General features: G+C 30.4%; 1 protein-coding gene across 1 annotated transcript; it reads right to left on the reverse strand.

Moving 5' to 3' along the window:
- Nucleotides 1-643: 643 nt before the first annotated feature.
- On the reverse strand, nt 644-25,986 carry LOC129972713 (techylectin-5A-like). The gene is made up of 6 exons (XM_056086951.1): nt 25,801-25,986; nt 16,631-16,805; nt 13,525-13,691; nt 7,914-8,019; nt 5,423-5,587; nt 644-1,354 (listed from the first exon to the last, which is right to left on the reverse strand). Exons 2-6 carry the CDS (start codon nt 16,803-16,805, stop codon nt 1,065-1,067), a joined length of 903 nt encoding a protein of 300 aa, XP_055942926.1. The 5' UTR covers nt 25,801-25,986; the 3' UTR covers nt 644-1,064.
- Between the last annotated feature and the right edge of the window lie 1,753 nt (nt 25,987-27,739).

The raw sequence follows: 27,739 nt of genomic DNA on the forward strand, positions 1-27,739 counted from the left end.
GGTCGCCAAAAAAGAACAGAATGTGATGCTTTAATCTCTTTTTAGAAATCCCGGCAATCACCTTGTTTCTCATGTTATTTAATTTTACAGTGGTGGTAAAAAGTTCTACGTCACTAGGACTTTCTATATAATTGATAAACTTTTTTTACGAAATCATTGTCGTTTAATATTTCATCTGCAACGGAGGTATATTTTTAATAAATATTTCACAAATCTTTTTTTAAGCAAAATGGCATTCTTATATTTTTTCCCTCATGTCGATTGTTTAAACGTCCTTTGCACTACATGTAATGCAGCATGCCACATTGATCTGCAATTATATCTCAAAGCAATAGCTGTCCCAACTGAAAGGTTTAGACAATATTCTATTGAAAATATCCGTTTTATTTCTTCATACGAATAAATGTAAATTATAATTCTTTTGATGTATGGATTATATATGAAAAATGTCAATTTTTTCCCATACTAAAATTACCTGCAATTTTAAAGACTTTCAGATAAATTGTAAACTATTAATAAATTAAGAATCTTCTATTTAAAAAATAATATTTATGAATATTGGATTAATGGAATAATTGGATTTTAAAAGCAACATTTATCTTAAAAACAATGTATCTGAACATTCAATGAAAAAACACGTAAATAGAAAAAAGAACTTTATTAAAATTCCAAATTGCAGTGACAAGACTGCTAAAATTGACACACAAGTTTTTTCCGAGATTATTCCAAGAATGTATAGGCCAAGAGGCTGTCATATATTAGAAAGAGTTGAAAAAGCTCAAAATAAAGATTAAAAATGATCCAATCTAAAATTATTACTGCTATTATTATTTTTAATCAAATGAAAAATAATACTATTTATAAATAATTTGGTATCAATCTCAAAAGATTCACTAATGAATGTTGAAATCCACAAGATTATCTTTTCTAAGTTCTCAAAAATTCATTTTACACATCTAACAGATTCTAACAAATCAAAAAATTTTATTAAATACACAACTGAATATCAAAGCTAGAACATACACACAAATACGTATTCAAAAGCATTTCGAAGATAGCAAATTTTAGACAGCGTCTATATCCATGTCCAAGAGACCCGCCTTGAAATCCATGGGCCTAATCTTCATCTCGGTCATTTTCAGCGATTCGGAAGGCCCTCGCCATGTAGACCAAATGATACCATCAGCGCTCTTCACCTTTTCGCTGTTGTACATTCCGTTGAGGTTGGAGGTGTGGCAGTCAGCGAACCACCAACCACCCTTGTGTTTCTGGGCGCAGTGGTAGGTGCTGTTGTCGTTGTCTCGGTCGATGGTGGAGAATTTCTGACCATCATGGGTTCTGGAGAGGGCATCACCTGAAGAGAACAATTCAGCAATAAAATTACTGGATAAAGATGGGATTTTCAATATGTCACTGACTTGTCAATTGAAATCTTAAGCAATAAGAAATTCTCTAAATTCATTCATTATGTAAAGCGATATAAAGCAACTCTATTGTAAAGTTGATTCAACTTTTTTCAATTTAGAGCTGTTTGATTATCTACTTAAAAACTGGAATAAATGGTCTTATAATATACAATATTTCTTCTAAATTAATTTATAAATCGCTTATTTAAACGAATATAATCACTTATTTAAGATAACTTACAGAGGTTTGGTTTGATTCAATTTTATTGTAGTTTTGCTTGGATTTAAATTTTGAAATAATATTTTGTTTATTATTGTATAAATTTAAGGTAATTTCTTTGTTGATATTAATTCTTGTCTTTAAAAACTCCATTTCTTGGGATTTTTGAGTCACAGGGGGTCAATACTTGGACGAAAGTCAGACCCCTCACAGAAAAAAACCTGGTTTGAGTGAATGTCTAAAAGTGATCCTTGATGAAGTCGTCAGACTGGATTAATCTTTCCCTTCTTTTTTATTCCATTTTATTCATTTTTTTTGCAATTTAAACTTAATATTTATTTCTACTTTTATTATTCAAATGAAGAAATTTTCCTAAATTCAAAAATTTATACAATTAAATGAAATTCGGAAATTTTCGAGTTTTCTTTCGATTAAAGAATTTACTATATTAAATATTAAAATGCTTGTTTCTAAGGACTTTTATCTACTTTTTTATTGTTAGATAACAGTTTTATTTTCTTGCAGTAAATACTGCCAACAGAACTTATATCTCGCTTGTTGCAACATTAAAAACTACATACTGCGTTTTTACGTCAGTTCTTTCTCCTCATAATATTACCATCTCCATCTTCATCGTCAACAAGCTGGATAAACTAGTTATCCCTTATTTACAGCATTGAATTATTTATATTTTAAATTGTGATCGACAACTTCAATAGTTGCTATTCAAGCCTACATAATACTAATCTTTAACTGTATATGAAGATTACAAAAGCTATCATATTTAAACTTTTCTCACTTAAAATGATACTAAATACAATAAAACTTTAAAAAAAGATTTACATGTTAACCTTTTTTGAACGATATCCTCGAACAACAACGCAATTTATTTTATTAACCCATTAGCTGCCACGATCCCCATTGGGGAGTTTGAAATTTTACGTACACCACTCGGCGCCAAAAATATATTTGTTAGGCTTGACAGTTAAGTTTTATTCTATATATGAATATCGTGTGTAGCAAGAAGTTTGTAATCTGTGCTTCATTTCTTTGCAATAAGCGAACAAATTAGAAATTCGTCTGTAAGTTGAGCGGAACAAAATTATCATATCAAAAGCATCATATATTTGGTTTTTATATTATAATGAAATATAATATTATAATGAATATTATACCGTACATAAATATGTAATTTAAAGGTTATAATAACGATCTACTACTCACTCGATCTTGTTTTGTATTAAATTGATTTTATTGATAATTTTATAACGATACCGCTCTTTAAAAATATCAATTTTCAAAACAAAATGTAATTTGAATCTAATTAAACTGTTACCAAACTTTGTGTGCATATAAATTATACGTCCAAAAATTTCAAAAACAAATTTGGCAGTTAATGGATTAAGTTACGGGGATAAATTTTCAAACATACATTATGTGACAACACTACATGATAGCAAAATATCTCGAACTCAAAATACTGAGAAAAACAAAGTGAAAAATTTGTAAACGTTCACATACAATCAATTTACACGTACATCATAACAATGTACAATCCTTATATACAGTCACACAGCATTTACATTCATACAGTCTAATCAATACTGAATCTGAATAGAAATTCAGATTTGACAAGATCTTAATCATTAAAGTACCGATTCACTCATTAACGTATGAAGTCTGTGAGCATAATATTCTTAGATGCCTTAAATTATTGATCCGTTCCTATCCTCCAAATTGTGTAATGGGTTGAAAAATTGAATCGGCTTGAGATATTTCACTATTTAAGTAAGCAGGGTTAAGACGCTGCTATGAATACCTTCCAACAACGGAAATCAGATAGTTTGTAGCACTGTCTTCCACAAACTTCCCATGTCAAGCTTCGAGTATTTGCGTTGAAAAATGATCCGTTAATTTTCGGTCCTTTAACCCCAGTTAAAAGAAGTATAGAAAATTCATAGCAAGTCCTTTATTTGTATCAGCGTAAGTCTACACGGCACTTATCACTTTGCCGCCGTTAATCAAGTACAGTGCACTTCTGAGTATCCGGCCTAATGTGGCGGAAGGGCAGGCCGGATAACAAAAAAAGCCAGATGGTTGGAATTCCTTTCTTTACTCTCCAATACCAGAAGGCAAAGTTTTTATACTAAAACTCACTGTTATAATACGTATTTTCACACTTCTTACTGAATACTAAGCCCTCCATTTATCCCAATGCGAAAGCAGCCGTGGCGAAGTAAATCATAGAAGCAGTTGCCCGTAACGTGTCGAGTTAAAATAGAAGGCTCTGTTCTGGTAGTTTATATGTGCTTATATACTGCACTGGACGTTTCAAGAATTTATTAGAGAAAAAGCAAAAGGATATATAAACTATTTACATTTTAGCATAAATTCTGTAATGCCCAGCTTGAAATGCTGGAAACAAACAAAACATTAACGTGAATCGTAGACCTAGTTCTTAAGAAAATTGGCTCGAACTGATTTTATTTTTCGCTGATAAATAATTACACAGATATGAGAAGGTAACCTGAGATAAGAGTCAAAACTTACAGATTTCAGGTTTTGAAAAAGTCCTTAATAAATGACTTAATAGACGCCATCCCTTCCTCATTTAATTACGATAAAAGAAAACTAAGCCCGGATTGTACGAAAGTCGGATAGTCGTGAAACGGATATTCGGGAGTTAATTGTAAATAATAATTTTTATATATCTCATTTTTATTTAATGACAATACCATCTTTATAGTCGTAACAACTGTAATTTTTTCTAACAATTGGCCAGCTTAAATCTAAAAAGTCGGATCAAATTAAATTAAAGAAATTATTCACCCCGTCGGTAACAGAAATACCCGTCTCCGTAACTGACGAATAATTTGACACAAGCATTGGATCAACAGTTTGAATGAAGATTCAACGCATCGTGTAACTCCGGTTCTAGATTTAATTAGCTATGTATTCTGAACTAGAAACCTTTGCCTCTACAATTATTTAATAGAAACGTTTGATCAAAATTTTGAATCAAAGTTTGAAGCATCGATTAGTGCCGATTTTAGGTTTAATCAAATTAATGTTCTATTTCGAAAACACTATTTTGGCACGAGCTTGTGATTTCAAACACTTATCAGGTAATAAAGGCAGCATCTGATCCAGAATCACCTCTCCAAACTTGCATACCATTATCAGCAGAATATTCCTCATACAGCATCGCATTCAGACACGACAAATAAATATAAACCAACCCCGAGCAGGCCAAAAGCCAGATGGAGGTATATACTAGATGACAATGCCACAAAGCAACCCCATCTAGCAGAAAGACACAGGTGACACTTATCGATATTGAAAATCGAAAACCGACATAAATTTCAAAGCTCTCTAGGGGAAAGCGCCAGATGTCCCAAATAGAGAAACGGATACTAAAATACATCAGCATAAAAGCCACACGCTTTTATGGAAATATTTAGTCAAACATAATAACAATAGAAACAATACCCTAAAACAATAGGACAATAATAGTTACACATTAAAAGTTACAATAATACAGATAAAATAAAAATCTTTAGTAAAAGCTGCCCAAACTCTTCCACCAGATTACCAATGTGCTTCAAGAAAAGCATGGATTTTCTCGAATATTAACCATTAGAGGGTCAAATCAATGAAGTAGATTATTGATTGTTATTAATTCTATCAGAGAGATAATTTTTTTTAAAAGCAATAGAGATTAGATATCGAAAGAGTTTTTAGGAAAAGTTTACTATTTATTTTTAAAAAGTCGCAGGGATGTGTTGAATATACTTACCAGCATCTCCACTATAGTCATATGCGTGCAGCTTGTAATGATGATGTTCTCCATCAATCCAGAACTGGTCGTAAAAGGCATATCGGGAATTGTTGTTATGATCGGTGAGATCAACCCTGAGGTAGTATTTTTTCTGGTTGGTCAAGGCATAAATATTATCATTCCCTGGAAAGAAAGAAAAATGTTCGGTTTATGAATCTATGGTTATTTTAAACTAGTCTCTGACATTCGACTGGTCTGTTCTTTGCTTTTATATCTCATTAACGTTTTTTAATTTTATAGTTTGATACTGGTCTTATAGGGATTTGATTCAATTTTGCTGTGGTCTTACTTAGATTTGAATTTTTAAATAATATTTTGCTTATTATCTTTGTGTACTTTATTATCATTGCTTTATTGTTATCAGTTCTTGTCTTCAAAAGCCTCAATTTCTTGGGATTTTCGGGTCAAGAGGGGTCAATACTTAGACGAAAGTTAGACCCCTCACAGAAAAAAAATCCCAGTCTGAAGGCGATTTTTGATAAAGTCTTTAGGCTTAATTCCTTTTTTTATTTCATTTTTTTTTTTTTTTTGCCTTTAAACTTAATATTTATTTCTCATTTGGATAAGTTCATTTGTGTGTTAGGTGTAGCAGAAATAGCGCGCTCTAAGTACATTTGTATTTCTTTTAATAGTTTTGATTTAAGAAATATTTACTTTTTAAGTTAGATTTATAAATATTGCTTTAATTTTTGATTGATAGTGTCTTCGAAAATGAAATTGCTTTCTTATTTGTTAAATAAGCATCCAATTACAAAAAATCGTCCAACTATCTTTATAGGATGAACTGATAGCTATAATTTAATTCCCACAATTTTCCTATTTTTAACAGAAAAATTAACTTACCCAACTTTATTTTTCATTTGAGGCAAAGTACTGCCCACTAGGAAGGGGGAGGGCGATTTTCAACCGTCTAAGCAATTTCTGCTATCGAAAATTTTACAACATGAAAATTATTTATGATGAGATGATAATTTGCCTAATTTGGACTATCTTTGTCTTAAATCGTAGGCAAATGAAAATTTTAACAACCACTGCCAACATTTTCGTCCCCTTTGTGCTAGATTCCCAACTACGAGCTTAACCGAGATTTTCAATCTTCTTAGAACACATTACTCATTCGTTCATTAATAATTACACTAGTTATGTTCAAAATATTACTTGGACAAAGTGTTATGAATATAGTATATTTACTTAAATCGTAACCCAATAGCCAATTTTTAAATATGAAAAACAAGTATGTATTTTTCGTTGGAAAAATGCTCAAGTAAACTAATCTAGATATTGGAACAATTTCAACAAAATAGAGTTCCACTTTTTTATCAAACTAAACTGACCGAGTTATGAAGTTTTCCATTTCAGGATTTTAGACCAATCAGCGGCAAACTTAAAAGGTTGATTCGCAGACTTTTCCTCACAACGGCAAACAAAATGGTTTAAAATCCTCTAACACAATAATATTTAATGCTGTAGTTTTGGTCGCATAAGAGTGAAACTTTTTCTTGTTTAAAATGTTAATGAGAGAAAGATATTTTGCTAAATATTACTAATAGAGCTAATTCAAAATTGGAATTTCGTAATTTATTCAGCAATACATGCATTAATTTAAACAACACAAGATATAATTCATTACGCCATTTAAAGCATTTTTGCAATTAGAATTGCACATTTATTCTATAATTTTTAAAAACTATTGCGCCTTGATTCGAATGCATATTCTTTTATATGCGCTTGATCTTTTTTTTCTATCGATTAGGTCTAAAGATTAGAGCATTTTCGCTTATGAGTCGCATGCATTTTTTTCCCCAATTTTCTCAAGTCTATTAAAAAAACAAGTGAACATTTTTTTTCTGAGACTCTGTTTCAAAACTATAAAATCAGTTACTCAAGTTTTAGTATTACTTTTTCATTATTTGACATTTGTTGATAAAAAGGTCACCTTGACATTGCAAATTGACCATGGCTCGAAATAAATTTAAAATATTTTTTTAAGAATTTAAAATAATATTTCTTTGATTTAAATAAATACTTCAGGATTTTAAAAACGAATATGTCAATGTTCAGATTTTTCAATTTTACATAGTCTTTTATATAAAGTATAGAACTAGGTTTAAAGTAAATATGCAAAAATGAGAAAACATGCAGAAATTTTTCTGAAATCGTGAAATAAGAAACCACTGCAATTTGTAATATTCCCATAAGGAATTGTATTTAATATTTAAAACTTTAATTCCATTTTGTTTGCGCACAGGAGTTCGTTCATAAAATTATTTTATCTGAACAAGGATTTACATTTTTTTTTACTATATCAGATGAAAATTTCAGCATTGTCTTTTTAAAACAAAAATGCGAGTGCAGTTGGCAATTACATACAGTTACCATTAAAAAAATCGTATATTATTTAAAAATATAAAGCAGAATGCAAAATTTTTAGAAATTAATAAAAACTCACCTAACCAGAAATCTCGGCGAAGATCCCCAAATCCATTCTTGTAGCTATGCCAGGATTTCAAGAAGAAATCAGCCGGTCTCCTGTAATCTCCTCTTCTTTGGATTACCTAAAGAGATAAAAACATTAACTATATGTTTAAAATTAGCCGCCTCTGGTAACTAGCCGGCTAACAAAATTCAAGGATATTAAGTGATAAAAGATATTAAAGGATTAAGGTATATAAAGTATACTTCATTCCAAATTAATCTTTCAGATATCACGCCATGTTCATGATTCCGTCAATAAATTATTTTTAAGCCTCAAAGCATCAAAGATATTAAAGTCGTGTTGTTTTAATAGTCTTGTATAAGTTCTCTGTGCATGAACGTTTCTATTGAGAAATAGTCCATGACATCAAACTGCTATTAAAAACGTAACTATCTGGATAATGTATTTTCTAACTTTCATGGTACTGTAATTTAGTTACAGTACCATGAAATTCAACTCAACTCTACTCAACTTTTTTTTATTGTAAATTTTACAGATATTAAACAGAATCCTTCTCTAGCTTTAATTAATGATAGAAAATTATACAATTCAATATTTGACGAAATAAAGATAATGTTTTAAATTTCACGCCAACAATATAATCTGTTGTTGAAAATTAGGCGAAAAACAAATTTTATTATCCAAAATTTCGAAACAATTTGCATGGCAAACAGTATTATTAAAAAAAAAGAATTTTTAAATTTTAAAATAATGTGAAAATTGATTTTAATAATAAATTTTCCGAGTTATCCAGGAAAAAAAAAATATCAAAATGTCGCCTTATTTTTCAATTCAAACTATTAGTTCGCATTCTCCCTATATATATTTATGTATCTTGTTCAAATTTTCAATAGTCAATAAAATACTTTTTATTCATCCACTCAAGTTCAAATACATTTTTTAAACTTGTAGTGGATGACATTTGATGTTAATACAGTTTTTTCAAATATTATTTCATTAATTATTAAATTTAATTAATTTTTAATACTTTAAATAGAGTTTTAGCAGTTTGTAATGAAAATTGAAATCAACATACAGTAGCTCATTCGGTAAAATGTAAGGTTTTTGGTACTTTTCACGTGAAGGTGAAGAATGCGTGTACAATTCTTGAAAAAATCAATAATTTTTAATACTTAATTTTTTTGATAATTATTTAATAAAAAGTAACTAAAATAAAATTTTTCTTTGTTGAACTAAGTAGGAATTGAATTATTTTTTCATATTACTTGTTAATTGATTAAAATTGTGGAAAAAATCACTCCGATGCGCACATTTGCAGCTTCCAAAGTATGCCAAAAATAGCAGTTCTATGTCAAACGGTCTAGTCTGTATAGCGCCAACACACACGCACGCATTCTTCTTTATAATTAGTAGAGAAAATAAGGAAAAACCAAAGAATTAGTATTCCAGTCCAAACCGATTTCACTAATCTTGCCTCGTGTGAAAGCATTTAATCTCTAAATATATCATCAATGGTTGGCCACTCTTTATTTTTGAGAGAAATTGACCCAAAACCATATTACTATACATTACATATGTAACATACGATAGATTTCCCAAGACATGACCATGGTTTCGATTTGGAAAATGTAATTTTATGTGTAAGCTCATGATTCCTTGATATGTGATCAATGATCACACCATCCTAATTTTTTGAGAAATAAAACAAGATATAATTTCAGAAGAGACACTAGCTTAAAGAACTGGAAAGATTTTAACAATATACAGGCATTATTAACCATTCAAAAATCTCATATTTACTGCTAAGGTTTCCATTTAAAATTGCACTTTTTTTTGTGATAATATGTAGCTCATCAAAATTGACTGACATGATCAGATTAACACTACTGATGTAATTGGCGAAGATCTGGTAGTTGAGGATGGCTAATAAGGATTTTGATATCCAAGCTCGAATAAAAAAAATAGAAAAGAAGGTCCTAAAGGTTATTGAAAAAGAATAGAATCAAGAATTAACTAAAAGCAATAAAATATTTAAATACTTTCCACAAATATAAAAATTATCTTATGCGTGAGTTAATAATTTGATTAATTAATTAATGCAAATCCAGATATGATATTGCATCTGTCTTCAATTAAACTAAGTTTGGAGAACTCGGCTTCATAAAAACAAACTGAAAGACTATTAAAATTGTTTCCCATTGCAATAATTGATCACCATAAAAAGTGAATTTTATCTTTCAATCTTTTCATTTGTAGGGACCTTGAAAATAATACTATTACAATCCAGTGAGAGATGTCTTTTCCAAAATTTCTCACATATTCTTTAATAAAGGATTTATTCTCTTTTACCCTTCATAAAATTGTGGATCTTGGGAACGCCTCGAATTCACAGTTTCTAATTTTTCCCGAGAATACATACAAGAATGTTGTATTTCATAGTATAATAAAGAAAAGGAATTATTCATTTTAAACAACATTTTTTTTCCAATCGATTGAAAATTAAAACTTCAGTAACAAAATTCCACACCAAACTTCAAATTTAAATTTTTGTGTTTTTGAGTTACCAAGCTTGGACATATGCGAATCGACAGCCATGATAGGTGGGTACCTCTTAATAGATTTAATTCAAAATTTGAAATGAATATACATTTTAGATACTAAAGCGGCGAATAATAATAAAATTTTATTAAGTCATTGTGTTTGAGTTATCGCATTTATATAAATCAGAAAATACAGACTGACCAACGGTCAAACCTTTAACAGATTTGATTCAAAATTTGATCATAATCTTCACCTGCACGTGTGGGAATTTCGTGAAATAAAAAAGCTGATATGGCAGCAAAATCTACTACAACTTTCCTGCCAACAGAGATATCTCTTTCAGTTTACAAGAATATATAATGCACAGTCCCAGTAGCAAACTGATTGGGACGCACAGATTCGTAATAAGGTCCATACAATTAAGCCTACAATCGATTTCTGTTCCAAATTACCCAGCAAAAATCTGGACAACATCGTAGAGTGAAGATTGGTACCACTCGAATCACCCACCAACATTTGTTGATGGGAGAACCATCACCATTTTTCACAATTTATAACAGTCCTATATCCGTTTTATACATTACATTTCATGTAGAATGTCCACGATTTCCTTCACAGCGTTTTGCACTTTTTTTCAGAAGTATCACCCTGATTTTCCAAAACACCTCATATCAACCTTTTTAGTTTTTTAAAAAAATTGTTAGCTTTTATAATAGCATATAAAAATTAGCCACGCTTTTTAATAATTTACCATACCCTACATCATTGTTGTGCGTCTTCATGACTCGCATTTTTACACGTCTGGATTTCGTAGACATTCTATGTTTCCATTTTATTATAAATTGATAAAAAATATTTTCATTCCATGAATGTGTAGCGACTTAGCCAAAGATGGCTTTTATGCCATAAAAAAAAACAAATGAACTCAAACCAACAATTAGTTAAAAATTCCTAGTACCAAAACGTTTACATTTTGCAGTAATCGTGTGTTTACTTATATTTGGAAAGATATACGGTCAAATTTCCAGTGAATTTCGATTAAAAGTCAAAGGAAATCTACAAAATTTATACAAAGACCACATATCTAATTTCCTCTGTCTAACCCAAAACATTTTTTTAGTTATTATATTCACAAACTGATAAACATTTCTGAAGCTGTATTTTTACACACTCGGTGAAATCTAATAACGTGAAGTTCCTTAAAAATCTCGAGTTAGAATTTCACGATTGCATTACTTTTTCTTTGTATGTTTCATATACAAAGGGCTTCCTATAGTATGGAATAAAAATTTATGAAATAAAAAAAGATGCAATGAATATTTAAATGAAAAATAAATCAGACTCTCATCATTTAATCAATTCCAATCTTTTGATTCGAAACTAAACCCTTTAAATTTTTGATAAAATATCTGCTCAAAAGGTATGAATGCGATCAGTTACGACAGCAGAAAGTACTTAATTTTTTTTAAAAAAAATGACTAATTAAAGGTTACAGGAAAGAAAAGCGCAAACGGATTTTGTTTAAGAGCAGATGTCAATAGTGATTATTTATAATAATTGAATTCAAATCGGAGATAATTAGAACACTTTGTTGAAAGACGAAATTTGACGTATACACCAAATGATACAAAGTCGATCATCGGGAACTTGATAGTTTGTAGTTTCATGTGGCGGATCTTTGAATTACGAGACTCCAATGCCAAGTATTGAATATTCTAGTTGAAAAATATTGCGCCTGCTGTCCGTCTTTTATGTCCATGTTAAAGGAAATATCGAACATTCCATCCAAATCATTCGTTTGGGTGAACGCACGGCTATACGCCACGAATCAATTTGTTACCGTTAATCAAGTAAAAAAATGAGACATAATTGATCAGTTAAGTAATAAACTGGATCAAAAAATACCACTACTGCAGTAATAACAAATGCAACTTCTTCCACCTTTAATTGGTCCACTCAAACTTTTAAACGTTAGATCAAGTTTTATCGGATCAAATATTATTCATATCAAATAGCAGAAACATTTGTCTCTGCTATGTGATAAACAACTGCCCAATTTTTTTTTTTTTTTTTTTTTTTTTACTTTGGATCCAACATTCGAGGGTAGGTTCGACACATCGTATAACACCTGCTTAAGAGAAAATAAATAATACCAAATAGCAACTATCATGTGAGCTTATGTTTATCAATAAAATTCGTCAAATTAGGAATTCACAAAACCACATTAGAAAACTAATTTAGCTCCATTTCATTATTCTATAAATTTCAATTTTTCATAAGTATCTAATTTGAGGCCCTCAATCACATTTTAAAGTCTTAGAGAAAGCAGAACAGCTGACGAGTCCCCATGGTAATCGATCCCACCCCTGTAACAACTGAGTTTAGAGTACCTTTGGAGTAACAACTCAGTTTGAATCGTTTTCTGCTCTTGCCCCCCCCCATGAACAGCTCATCCCCCCCACACACACATATTCACACAAAAACTTCGGTTCATGTTCAATACATATAGATCCCATGATGGTACATTTGAGGTATAGTGAAATGCAGGTTCCACAATTATTGTTTAATATCTTAATGGCTGTATATCTAAATCAAATTTCCATTGCCTTTGGGTTTCAGGAAACGGTATCAAATTTTTCTTGATTTAAACAACAGATGGCAACAACAATAATTTGCAATGAGATTTTTTTTCAATCTATAGATGTTTTTATTCTAATCACGGTTACAGTCTGATCATATGATAAAAACCAGAAGCATTATTCGTATAAGGCTTTTATAAAATAACACTTGTTTCAGTTTTCTTCCTAATTAACTGATAAGTTTAATATTTTCATTGGATATCTGGGGAACTAATCCATCAATATTCTCTTTTGCGTTATAATATAAATAATAATAATAATTATTACAGTAGAATAATAACTCGAAATGCATAGGTTTTCAGATTTTTAACATTTAGGATTAAAGTTTCCCTATCAATTTTACCCATCCCACTTTTCAGTGATTGTTGCCGAATTTCACCTTTTGAGATTATTTTTTCATAATGTAGGTCATCGTTTCTGGAAATGAAAAGATGAATACTTACTGTCCAACCTCCTCCGCTGGTTTCCATGTCGCAATATACATAGACGCTTCCAACCATTACTCGGTTACGTGGCCAAATTTGATAGACTCCACTTTTGTTATGCCCACACTGCATTATTTCATCGCAATCCATAGGCTTGGGAGGGCAACTACAGTCATTTTTGCCTTCTGTTAGAGAAAATAATAGTTACAGTAACAAATTTATGGTACACTAAGCACTTTTGTCGCCAGCTTATTCCCCGTAGCATTAATGTTCCACGGTGTTTAATATTAACCCAATGCACTCTGAAAAATAATTCGATGCAGGATTATTCATCTAATACAACGAGTTATTCATCGCTCAGAAAAATAAATATATATATAATTGTTTTAAATTGAATTTCCCCGAAACGTTAATCTACATCTTCTTACCACTCTGCAGTTACTTTTAACTGTTAAAATTAAACAATAAATATATAAAACGTCGAAATGATGCACCATTTTGAATGATGATTAGAAGCACCATCCGAATGTAAAGGGTTAATATGGAAAGTATTTAACATTTCACCTCATTATTTCATAAGATTGAAAATATGAATTAACACAATCAGTCGAACAGAAATGATTGAGTGTGAAAAATTTTTAATATATATGTATGTACTAATATAAATTAAAAGTGTAAATTAAATTCTTACTTCAGAGTTATGCCCAAAAAAAAAAAGAATTTTATCTTAATTTTAGCACTGACAAAAGCGCGCAGTTGAATGATTAGAAGAAACAATGAATCTAAATCATAAGAATAAAATTGTTATTACTAATTGTGCATCAATTCTAGTTAAAGGAATTTAGTAAAATTAGAGAAAAAATATTACAGAAATTAAATTGGCATCATCACGAAGGTGATTTTTAATTTTAGGATAATGTGAAAATTATTTTTCAGATATATTTTCAAAAGAATTGAAAAGAATATATTTTCAAAAGTATCAACCTTTCTTTATAATTAATTTATATTTTAATTAGCCTCCGAATTTGAAAAAAATGACAAGACTTTTCTCTTTTCTTAAGGAACATATGAGCCGAATTTCATCAAAATCGGACAAAAACATTTGAAAAAAAAAGGTATACTATAAAGAAGAATGGTTGTATTTGTTACCGTAAAAGATTAAAATTAGAACATGTTAGTGTAATCGGGTAATTGTCAACACATACTAAATAACTCTGTGGAAGACTGAATATTTAATTACATTTTTATACATTTGAACCATCGCATTTATACGTCGACAAGCACAGATAGATTCTAGTGAGAACAGAGCCGAAAAGACACAACCAGAAATATAAACATAAAAATTAAAGTTAGATACAATAAATAAAATTGTAACAATTTTTTGTGTGTATAAACTTATTAATATAATTTCCTTTCCTCATTTAGAATGTACTGATCGCTTTAGGATCAACAGTTTACTTAAATTGAGCTATTATTTAAGCGTGTTTCTATTTTAATATATGTTTTAATACTAAAATGCGAGCTCAAAAATTGCAGTTTTATCTAACAGAGAAAGTTATCCGTTTTTAATTCAACATTCTCCATTGGTGCATGCCGACATTTTTTGATGCGAAAAATAATTACCTTTAGCAAATTTTCTTGACAAAGACCAAGCGATTCTGAGAATATCGATATTTGCTTTGCATCGATCTGTCATCGCTACAATTATACGAGATACTTAATCGAATTTAAAATCGGAAATTCTCTAAATAGATGCAAAAAATAGACGTGTCAATGCAGGCGAAAGGATTAACAATGCAATTAATATATACTTAAAATATACAAGAAATTAATAAAAAAATTATTTAAAAAATTAATGCGGCTTTAATGGTTTAAAAACTAAGAAAAGTTTGGTTTGGTTCAATAATCATTCTATTTAGAAGGTATTTAATGATTTCTTAGGGAAAATATAATTTTGAACAATGGGAAATGACGAGGACGATACTTGTGCTGGAACCTCTTCTCCCTCATCATATCAGAACATTTGATTCAGAATGGATTAAGCATATTCTATGTCCGTATGCAAGACGAAGTTTTTGTCATTATGGTATAGATACCACGTCTAGTCGGCTCCTTATCCTCCAAAACTCAAAAAGAGTCTCAGTTAATTTGTATTTTAAAGATTTAATTGTTTGCAGTTATTTAATTTCCTCGTTTTAATTTTAAACTGGTAGTTTAAAAATCCAATTTTCATGACTTCTTTATAATTTGGATTTTAAAATTAAAATCAACTTGGTTTCGACACAGATTATCCTCAAAAAAATTACTCAAGTAAAACTCAACATCTTTCCATTGCAATCCACGTGCTGAATTCAGACTTTTAAAGATTCTTAAACAAGGCAAGTCTCGTTTGATTTTATACTGATTTTAATTTTCTATATAAGAAATGTTTTGAAGAAAATGCAATGAAATATTTTGTCAATTCGTTTGAAAGTCTTTATCAAGACAGTTGGTTTCAGTATACCATATATAAAAAAATTCAAGCTTCACGTTTAAAAACAATTTTAAACTGAATAATTAGAAAAATAATCATGAACAAAATATAAATTCTGCTTAGTTATAGAATCAAACATTTTAAAACTATAAAGCAAAATGTTTTCAAGGTATTTAAATGACATAATATAAAACTTGAAAAAAAATAATGAAGAAAATTAAAATAATGTTCTAACATTCAATATTACTTTGTATAAATTTGAGTGCACGGCTCTTGTAAATTAAATAAAAGCATAAAAAATTAATATATTGAAAAATATTGGAAAAAAATATCGAAATTTCGGGCCCTCGAAATTTTAAGGTCTTTAGATAGTTGTCTATTTGATAATCCGACCTTGCCACTAAGCGATTGCAGATAAAATTACAAAGAAATATTTTTCTACTTTTATATTCAATTATTAACCAATTAACTGTTTCGGTCTCTTCTGAAAATGCGTATCTAAAATGAGTCGCAAAAATTTAGCTATATTTACTACTTATTACTCCTAACGAATAAACTCGTCACAACGCAAATTGCTGCCCATTTCCATGACGAGTATACTCGTCAAATACAGTTAACTGGTTAAAAAAAAATCTGTTGAAATCCGGTTACCTTCTGGCAAGTTTTCTCTTAATTTGTCAATCAGAGCAGCTGCAGTTTCGAGATACGTTTCCGCCTTCGCATTTTTGACAGCCCCGCACTCCTTTGGAGGTTCATCACATTTCACCGCCAGATACAGAACGGCCAAGACTGCTATTTGCAGAAACCGGTATGAGGAGAAAATCATCTGTTAAAAATAAAACCAGAATTAATAAAACAAATGAAGATAACTTGCATAAGAGAGTCTTTTACTTCACATAAAAAAAAAGTTTCTTACAGGCATGAAACAAACTTCTTATTAACTAATTTAGAAACAATATTTATTATTTTACATATATAATAGCTATATGCGCATACATAAGCGGAACTATTCTGACATGAAATCAATCAATAATCATAAACCGAAGAACATGTCTTGCGTCTGATCAATTATTATCATTTGCCGCGTAATAGTACGCACATGACAACTCCCAATTATCATGGCTAAATAATCCACTCGCGTGAACTCTATTATAATCAGCCGCGGAATAATCCGCTCGCGACAACTCTCAGTTACATTCAACCGCAAAATAATAAACTCAGGATGATTCTTAATTATAATTAGCTGCGGAATAATCCACTCGCTACAACTCTCAATTTTTATCAGCCGCAAAATAATCCATACGCCACAACTATTACTGTCATTTATCAGCAATTGCAGAACGATCTGCACATTACAAATATCATTTGTCATCAACCGAGAAATAATATTCTGCAATTGATCAGAATCGATAATCGTCTTTTGCAGATGATACTTTTAATAATTAATTAATACATTTGAATTACAGTTGTAAAAGTGACAACTTTCACCTTCCTTTGGCTGTGTATATGGCAATTATTATATAAAAAAATCTTCATATTTAAGAATGATTTTTGGTTATTTATAAAGGGTTTGATGATGATGTAGTCAATTCACGTATCGAACGTGCATGTCATTTAACATCCAGTTGGAAGTTGTCTTATTCTATTTCCTTTTCTTATTTTCTTTCTGCAAGGAAAGAAACGCAACTAAACTGATGTGACATATTTGACTGTTATCATGTGAGCGTTAATAAATTTCATTGTCACAAGGTTCCGATTTTTTTTAATAATAGAAATATTTCACTTAAATATTTCAAAAGAGTATTTTTTATAGAATCAGAAAAGTGCATGTCGTTTTAGATAATTTTTTTTAAAAGCGCGAAAAATTCTAGATAAAACTTGATTCAGATAAAAAAAAACAAGGAGAGAAAAGAAAAACATCTACCATCAAAAAAATCACTTTTTAATAAAATCGCAAAACAATCTATTTGAACACTTTCGAAAGACGACAAATAAAAATAAAAAAATACTAAACATCTAATTACTGTACTTTAATAAAAAAAAAGCAAACGATTTTTTTAATCCGCTGCATTAACTTCCAAATGGTCTGAAATTGCACGATGTTGTTGTTGTTGTTATTAACGAATATTTATATTTTATTCTAAAAATTTAACTGCTATAAACTAATTTTTTTTAAATGCACTTTTAGTAGAGCACTAACAGAAGAATATTTCATGAAAAATCTGGAAATCAGAACAAAAATTGTAAAAACTGTAGGAACTGATACTGTAAGTTATAACAAAATCGCAATTTTAATTACATTCATAATATATTTTGATTTTTAATTACTGTTAAGGATTTTTTTTTCTTTTTAATATTTTAATTTCCTTGTCGTAATGTTTCCAGTTCTTCACACTCTTATAATTTTTTCGACCGCCACATTTTTTTGACGGAAATTAATTTTAATATTTTTGTATGCTAATAAAATTGTACTTTTTGAAACCCCGCACGTTTTAATTTTTAGTATATTTAATAATTTATTATTTTATGGAATCTCTTAATCAGTTTTTCTCAAATTTATTAAATCTGACTTTTATCGTATTTAATTAATACTGAATAAAACTGTGTGATTGATATTTTATTTTTCAAAATATTACATACTATATTGGCATGAGAACATACATGATACATCAACATGATCAAATTAAAATACTTAAATAAATTCATTTACCGCATATTTATAATATTTTTTACTATTTACTTTTATCACATATTGAACTTATATGGAGATTTTATCCGAGTTTGTATAATTCATTTAACGCAAAAAAATGTATTAAATACCTTCATTTAATTGCATTTAAAAATATTAACAATTGTATTCGATAGTGTTTGCAGTCAAAAGGTTTGTAATTCTTTTTATATAATGAGGTCTATTTACATGACATCACAACACGTAATAAATTCGTGCGCCAAGCTAGTTTTGTTGAAGTTTTAATGATTACCCATCCCCTACATATGGTGACACACAAACTTGACGACCTTTTTTTTTTTTCCCCTCCTGAAGAGCGCCTCTCAACGTCAATTTTTACCTATGATCAATTGTTTATTTAATTCCACCAAAAGTGAAACTACATTCCAAAAGACCAAAAGCATACGGGCGAGTTTTTGTTGCTGAACAATTTTGTCTTTGACAATCTTGCTGCACTGGTTTTAAAAAACATGTATTTGATGAACAATTATTTCATGATTCAATATTCAAATTAGTGAAACCAAATCAGTAAAGAGTCATTATATAAAATGGATGCGGCCATACTATCGGTCATGATCGTACTATCAGTCGAGAAGGAACAAAAGATCCTGTTTTTTGGACCAAAAAGATCGCCAAGTTGTCGTATTACCATATTTATGGACCTAATCGTTTAGAGAAGAGACGAAATAGTTCAATAACAAAATAGTGTTTCGTATGTTCCTGACCTTACACTATAATGAGATATATTACAGGAATCCAAATTAAGATACGTATTGCGAATTAAAATCGACATGACGTGTATCACGTGATCATTAATTGACTTTTATTCAGCATTCTCTCTTCTTACGATAATATGAAAAAAGACAAAGAGAAAGAAAAACAAAAGAAATGGGATCAGATTCGATGAATGGTTCGTAAATAATTAGAACTCTGACAATGGTAAACATATAAACTCGCTCCTTCCAAATTATCTAACAGCAAAACACTGACCTTACTTACCAATTTAGACATGATTGACATGTTAACAATTGCCAGCAGAATATGTAGACTTTTGTTCTTTTACGGTATAAAAATTGTCAAAATCGAACATAAATACCAGTTGTAGTTTCTGGAACTTGCATCTTAATATGACATAGATACTATGTTAATCCTACAGTGGTAACAATTTGGCTAAACGCTTTTATTTTCATTTATAAGTTTCACACCACTGTTCCAAAGAGGTAACAATGAGCGCTTGAAAATCCTTTTTTAAATACTTTTTGGTAAACACTTGTAAAAAAATATTGATACATAATAATCTGGTTAGTAAAATTAGATTTAAATTGGAAACTTGGAAAAATATTTTGATTGCTATTTTATGAATAGTTCTACAATTAAAAATACAAATTTTTTCTTTGTAAAAGATATATTGGTGAAAAGAGATTTATTTTTATAACGGAATTGTTATAATGTGATTTGTGCTGCTGGAATATTGCTTAACTCATAATGTAACTCATAATTCGGCACGTTTTAATTTTTTTTTAATTTTACGGGAAATAATACTAAAATTTTAATAATTTTCCTTAATTATATGCAGCTATTCAAAACATTTTTTTGTAAAAAAAAAATTATAAAAAGTCCCGATTTCTAGGGTTAAACATTCTTTAGAGTCATTATTTTTACAAAGCAAATTAAAAAATATTAAACTTCGAAGGAATGTTAAAAATTAAAACGATATTCTTATTGCAGTCGCATTCTTTTAGTATTAATTTTTAACCTAATATTACATTATAATTAAATTTTAAATCGTAGAAAATGTTTTTTTTTTAAATGCAGATATGTTCTCTATTAGGCACCGTTCAAAATTCGACACGAATATGCATTTTTTGGCTCAAAGATCTTATACCAATTTTTATCTGCCTCATTTTATAGTTATCATATTCAGACAGACTGACATAATTTCATTATTAATTTTATTGGTTATTGGAGATCGAATATTTTACGATCAAAATACATTTCCTTTCTATTATACTGCGTATTTTAGAAAGTGAAAGTCGGAAAAAAGCGGTGAAAAGACGACGTTTCCTTGCTTTTTTCCCGTCTGTTGATGTCATCCCCAACAGGATTTCGTTTCAATTTCCGTCTTCAATAGTTTTGGTGTTTGCGTCGCTCATTATTTCCTCTATGAAAATTCCAAAGAGGATAAATAAATGAAACGCGGAAATTAGAAATTATGAGCATTCAATTTAGTAAAGAAATACTATTCTTAATAAAAATTTATATTCAAGACAAAGAATTTAGTTGTATGCTTAGAATAAACATCAATTTTATACGCAATTTATATAAATAGATAAATTACTGTTATTTAGGAGGGAAGAAAATTCTTAAAATAATAGAAACAGAGACTGAAGGCGGGAAAGAAAACAGCATATAACCTTCTAGAGAGAAAGCTTTAAAATATGACGCACACACTCATATGTCATCGAAAATTTCCATCTCCAGAATTTAATGAATACATTTTTGGAATTATGTTTGTGCACTGTGTAACGTCGGATTTAAATATTTTACAGTCTTAGACAGTGTTTAATAGAAGCTCCTCTTTTAAAAAATATCTTTTTTTATATTCAAATACTTTTTTAATTTAATCAGTATATTAATGATTCATTACGTTAACATTTTAGGTTTTAACAGCGACCAGAAAGCGCCAAGAAAAAAAGACGCCAATTTAGCGATTTCAATCATCCAACTATATTTGATGATGATGATGTCGTGTCCGCGTTACCACGGAAAGTGGGTGCAGTAGCTTCCAAGGGTAAAGACCCCTGAGCACCCGAGGGCAGAAGTCGGACTTCTAACTCATATGAAGATGAAACCCACACATTCGCTTGCACAACTCCTTTTTACAGGGGGGCACATTCACACACCTCACAGATAGAACACAGATGAAGAACAACCAAGCCTGAACCGGGATTCGAACTCGGGACGCCCAGATCACGGGGAAGATGTGCTACCCCTATGCCAGGACGTCAGCTCCAATCAAACTATATCTATAATATATATATGTACACTACTGGTCTAAAGTATTGCAAATTTGAGAAATTTCACATTTTTTTCAAAAATAAGTCCCCAAAAGTAATATTTTTTTCATTTAAAGTGATATTATTTTAAGTCAATATGCTAAATTAGTCTAAAGGCAAGATGTAATTAAGTTATTGAACAAAAAATTACCAACTTCAAAAAGAATAAAATACAAGCAAAATTTTGCGAGTTATCAGCACCGGAATTCATTTTGATTCCTCGCAATAAAATGAAGTAAAGAAAAAATTTCACATTCTTTAAATCCTAAAAGATAATAAATAAGTTTAAATTAACTGAAAAGTATTTAATATTTGGTTAGAAAGCTTCTGGCTTCGATCATAGTATCCACTCTTTTAGACATGGAATCCACAAGGTTTTGCAACATTTCTTTCGGTATTTCATGGTGCCAAATTGATTATTGTCTCCTAAAGTTCTCGTTTTGTTCTAGAATGATTCTCAGTTATTTTTTTTCTCATACTCCATATATTCTCAGTGGAGTTTAAATCTGCCGACTTTCCTGGCCATGCGAAAAAATTAATACCATGTTTTGCAGATGCAGCTTTTACCTAAAATAACAAATGTTTCGATATAGATCAGAACTGAAATGAAATGAAATTTAATATTAATTGTAAAGTTTGTCTTATCTTTTATTATGTATGGTAGGGTGCTAAATCTTGCTGAAATTTCCATTTCTGCCTCAGGAATGTGTCACGAGCACTACGAAGCAATTGATCCTTCCGCACACCAACATACTTATCACCATTCCTGGTTCCCTGTACAAAATGAAGCCGTCTCCAGCTTCCTGATATGACATACACCCCCACACCATTATACTTTTTGGGTGTTTTTATGTACAAACCAGGCATTCTGGTCTCAGGGTTTCCTTTGCTTTACACCAAACATGGTCAGGCTTGTCCGGCGTTAAAAAGAAAAAAAGCGACTTTCGTCTCTGAATGTAGTTTGTCTCCATTCCGAAATACTCCAATTTTTGTGCACTTTGGCTCACTCCAATCGTTTTTTCCGTATTGCTTCGGCCAGTTTTTTTTTTTTTTTTTTTTTTTTTTGCTAGGTACTTGTGCTTTATAACCAGCTTTACAGAGCCTCCTGCGAAATGTTCTGGGACTGTCAATGACAAGCGTGAACTCATTCCATTCTCTTTCAAGTGTAGCAGAACTTCCAAATTTATTTCTACGGCCTAATCGTGTCAATGTAGCATCAGCATGTTTCGAAGATAATCTCGAAAGAATCACTTTTAGGCTGGTAAAAGTGAATTTTAGTGTGCACCTTGCTGCGCCAAGGATGTCAAGTCGCCAATAAAGATGGTGGACAAAGTAAACAAATACTGCTGCGGAACAGTTACGGTTACCACTTCCCGCTATATAATTATGATTTTTCACTGATATGTATTTTTTAAGACTTCTCAGTGCCTTCTACAGATGACAAAGGCATCTGCAGAAGGCACTGAGCAGAATTTTTTAACTTAAAAAAAACATCCTACGGCTTCGCTAGCAGCGGGAGCGGGAACCTAGTAGCTTCGCTAGCACATTAAACATAAGGACTGTGTGGATAACAGAAACCGTACATAATTAATAGAAAAGAGGGAATTAAGGGATATGGGGATTCAATCCTTTCTTTCTGCAACACCAGATCTTTTCATCGATTCTGTCATCCAAATCAATCAATTTCATATTCTCACCACACACCGGACATTCACATTTAGAAGCAACCAAACCAGTCTCTATACAAAATTTCAAACAAGCATCCTTTCCTAACTTTATCAACTCGTAATATATATATATATATATATATATTCCACTCATCCTTCTGCAGATTCGAAATACTGTCCCTTCCATCCCATTTACCCGACATCAATTCTTGCACAATTGCCGTCATAACAAATTATCAAGGAAATCAAACGTTAGAGTACCAAAACAATTATGAGAACTGCGAAGAATTCCATTGCAGCTGAATTTTTAAAGTGAGAATGCAGACGATTTCGTAAAGTAAGAATTCATACGATTTTTTAAAACGCATACTGACAATTAAAAAATGCAAAAGAATAAATATTTTCTGTTCGTATTCACATTAAAAATAAAATTGCAGTTTCTTATTGGTAGTAAAAAAACTTTTAATTATGATAAAGAACAAAATTTAAATCTTTAATCGATATTTTTTTTATTATTTTTAATTTAACATTTTTCATAAAATAGTTGTAGTTCATGTACAACTCAACCGTTGTAAAAAGTAGTAAATAAAACAACATTAGGGTTACTAGAAGAGAATTCCGTTGGGTTGCCATATTGGCGGCAAACTCGGATGGGGGCACACTAATCTTCACTTTTACCTCTAGGCTTTTTATCTACGGTTCCTTCAGTTTTGAATCTCTTTATGAGGCGAGAAACAGTCGACTCACTGCAGTCGCATCGATGAGCAATCCTAACATTTGAAATTTGGTATACGGTCTTCAGATCAAATTTGTAGATTTCTGTCAAATTTTATGCAAAATCCGTTGAAATGAAGGCTGTCTGTCCGGCTGATCGAATAAAAATGAACTCGATAACTACAAAACAAAGAAAGCAAGAACGATAAAATTTGTTACACAGATGTAATATCCGACAAGAGGTTGAAAGTTTGTTCAGTTTGTACCTTCAGAAGCATATAAGCTCGATAAAATCACAACCTCAATAACTTTAATATATGAAATTCGGTATGTGAATTTGTGTCTGCAAGTGTGTAAAATTTGTTGAAATCGACAGGGAAAATTTTTTCTAAAATAGAAATTCGATTTCAGTAATTAATCGCCAAAAAAACGCCAAGGGTCATACGATAGATTCAGTAAAAATGCTAAATTCAAGCTAAAAGTTCATATTTCTTAATTAATTTACACTAATGGCATGCAAGACGTTCTCTGGGACTCTTTATTAGAGAATATGCGAGAAAGTTTTGGAGTGACTTCTACTGTTGGTTTACAAATTTATATGACAAACAGATTTATGACAAATTTTTAATCAATATGTCTGCGTCCTTTCCTGCAATTTGTCAACTCCAGACAGATGCTTAGATTTGCCAGTTGTAAATCTGCCAATGATATTGTGTCTGTCCCTGTGGTGGCTTTTCGTCTAGGCGATTGCCTTCTGCCAATGGACTGAAAGGGAGCCACAAGTACTAGATTGATTAAAGGACTATTGATAGCCTTTTGCCAAAAAAATTCAAAACCTACGAATTATAAAGTATTAAAATGTTAATGTCTTGTTAGACATTATTGGTGAGGTTCTCATCTGTTTTAATTACGTTTGTTTTATTATTACATACTTATAAATCTTTAGCTTCTGATTAAAAATAATTATGCGAATGTATGTTATTCATAATCTCGATAATAATAAATAATAAGAAATGCATTTTCGTAAAATTAATAAATAAATCCAAAAAAGATTACAAAACGTGCCATTTTGTAAAAATACGTGAAGAAAATTAAAAAGAACACTTAAATTTCTTTCTTTAGTACGATTTGTAGTTAGTTCCCGATGGTACAGTCATGAATCTGCATTTTAAAAGTATTCGTACGAGTGCATAAATTTTGACAACACAGACAGAACAGAAGAATAGGTAACGAAAATTTTAGTGTACCAGTGGAAAGCAATATTATTACAAACTAAAGCAATATATATATATATACTAAAAATTAGATTTTTTTTCATTTGGAAATGATTATAACGAATGAAATTATTTTTGCTTCCTTTTTTTAAAAAATTGCTATAGCTTCAAAAATAAAAGTGCATTAAATAAAATTATCACGCATTCGAATTTAAACTTACAAAATCTAAGATTTCCATATGATGCACAGTTTATGATGAAATCCTTACTTTGCAACTAAATTGGGTCAAATAAAATATGCCATAAGTTATAATCTGATAGTACATTTAAATACTTCAGATAATTTTAGCACGCTTCTTAATTAATGTTAGAATATTAAATAAAATTAGATTTTCCTTTTAAAAAAAAGGGAGAATGTGATACATAAAAAAAATAAACTTACTTTTGGAAATGTTTATGCAAATTCAAAGCATCCAAGTTGGCCAAATACAAACCGCGCTTTGTGCACCCAAAATTCTGCGTAGACCTTGCACAAGACCTCACCCAGTAACAAAACAAAACTACCCGAGGCAAACAACAAAGTCTAAAAGAGATGATGTCAGAAATATTTGCTTTCCATCCACCATATAATTCCAGAAAATGGAAGTGACGTAAAATACATGTCCTCAGAGGATCGTATAATGCATCGTCATATCCTCTTTCTCCAAATAAGGCAGGCAGCTTGTTAATTCCGCCAGTCAGTTCGTTTGCGGGAACCTAATCAGCGCAGCATTTCTCCCACCAATCTAATCACTTATCCGACAGATTCTCGTAAAATAAGTTACACGAACTTTTATTAAGATTAATGAAAAGCTCGTCTTTTTATTATTGCTGTTGATGCATGTATTGCCTCCGGCGAGTTCATCAAGGTTCAACGCAGTCAAGGAAACACTGTCGCCTGGTGTGGACAGCGATATGTTCAGAGGCCCTAATCAGGATAGTTTGTTTAACATATTTCGAATGATTTCACTTGTTGATTAGGTTCGTTAGATGTAATGGTTAAAATTCACGCTTTTTTGGGTTTAATCATGATAAAAAGGTGAGAAAAGATTTCCGCTGATCTATGAAATGTTTCGGCCCGTTAGTGACATTCGTGGTTTGACCTATGAGTGTGAAGCATTTAGAGTTTAGGAAAGTCAACTAGGTCAAGGGATATCTGTCGCAAGTAACCTTGTTTGTTATTTTAAAAGAGTTTTGATATGAAATAATTGCATTTTGTTAGGCATTACTGTTATTTCGAATTCGCAAAAGTGAGATCATCGAAAAGTTTACAATAAACATTTCTGAGTTTTCTGTCATAAATATATATATCCAAGAATTAAAACGTCAAACAACAATAAAGAGAATAAAAATATTTAAAATATCATTTAAAGAATTTGTAAAGGATAACTTATTTGGATTCCTCATTAACAAGATTCAGATTTATCAAAGCAAATTAGTAGAGGTAGACGATAAAGAGTTGAAGTAATATAAAAAATATCCTAGGGGACGAAAAATCAAATTTGATAGATTTTGACCAAACGTGTCTAGCTTGCAACCCGAGAATTTTATGTGACTTATAATATGCTTCGTATTTGTAGCTCGAATAATATCAATGTGTGCGTTACACATAGAATGTCATTCAATATCAATAATGGAATTATCACTAAAAATCTCAGTTGTCGCCTATTTGTTTACCACTATAGTTATAATAAGTTTATAAAAATATAATACAATGTGATCATTTATAAGAAAACATAATATTCATCATTAGAAAGTATAAAAAATTGAAAACAAAGCTCAGTGATTTTACGTGTGAGGAAAGATGAAGGTAATTGAATTCTACTAATACCGGCTAATCAGGTTTGAAAAAGCTGAGTAATTCACATGTGAATAATATCACGATTACACTTTTTGATTGAAGCAGTTATAAAAGAAAGGTCCGTAATTACAGAATATTTTACTTCGACTGGGTTTTTTTTTATCGTTGAAGCCATCAAATTAACTTAATCATAATGCTAACTAACCATAGTGCTTACAGGGAAAGAATTCCAAATAAAATAAAAAAAATGAAAGTAAGTTTTCTTTTACTTGCTCATTTGAAGCTTTTAACTTTTTGGAGACCCTTATACAACTTGCTAAGCAAGGTACAAGGAAGTTCGGTATTAATAAAAATACAAGTAACATAACATAATACTTGTTTTAAAAATTTGAATGTTGCCTATTTCGTCTAATGAGTTAGACATTCTTGGTTCATATTCTATTAATGATATTCACGAATTAAAAATCAGTTGTTACTTTAGCTTTGGACATCCGTCTTTGCCCCTTGCGATATTGTAAAATTATCACAACTTTAAATTAAT

Source organism: Argiope bruennichi, chromosome 6 (assembly GCF_947563725.1).
Source record: "Argiope bruennichi chromosome 6, qqArgBrue1.1, whole genome shotgun sequence".
Taxonomy (NCBI): Eukaryota; Metazoa; Arthropoda; class Arachnida; order Araneae; family Araneidae; genus Argiope; species Argiope bruennichi.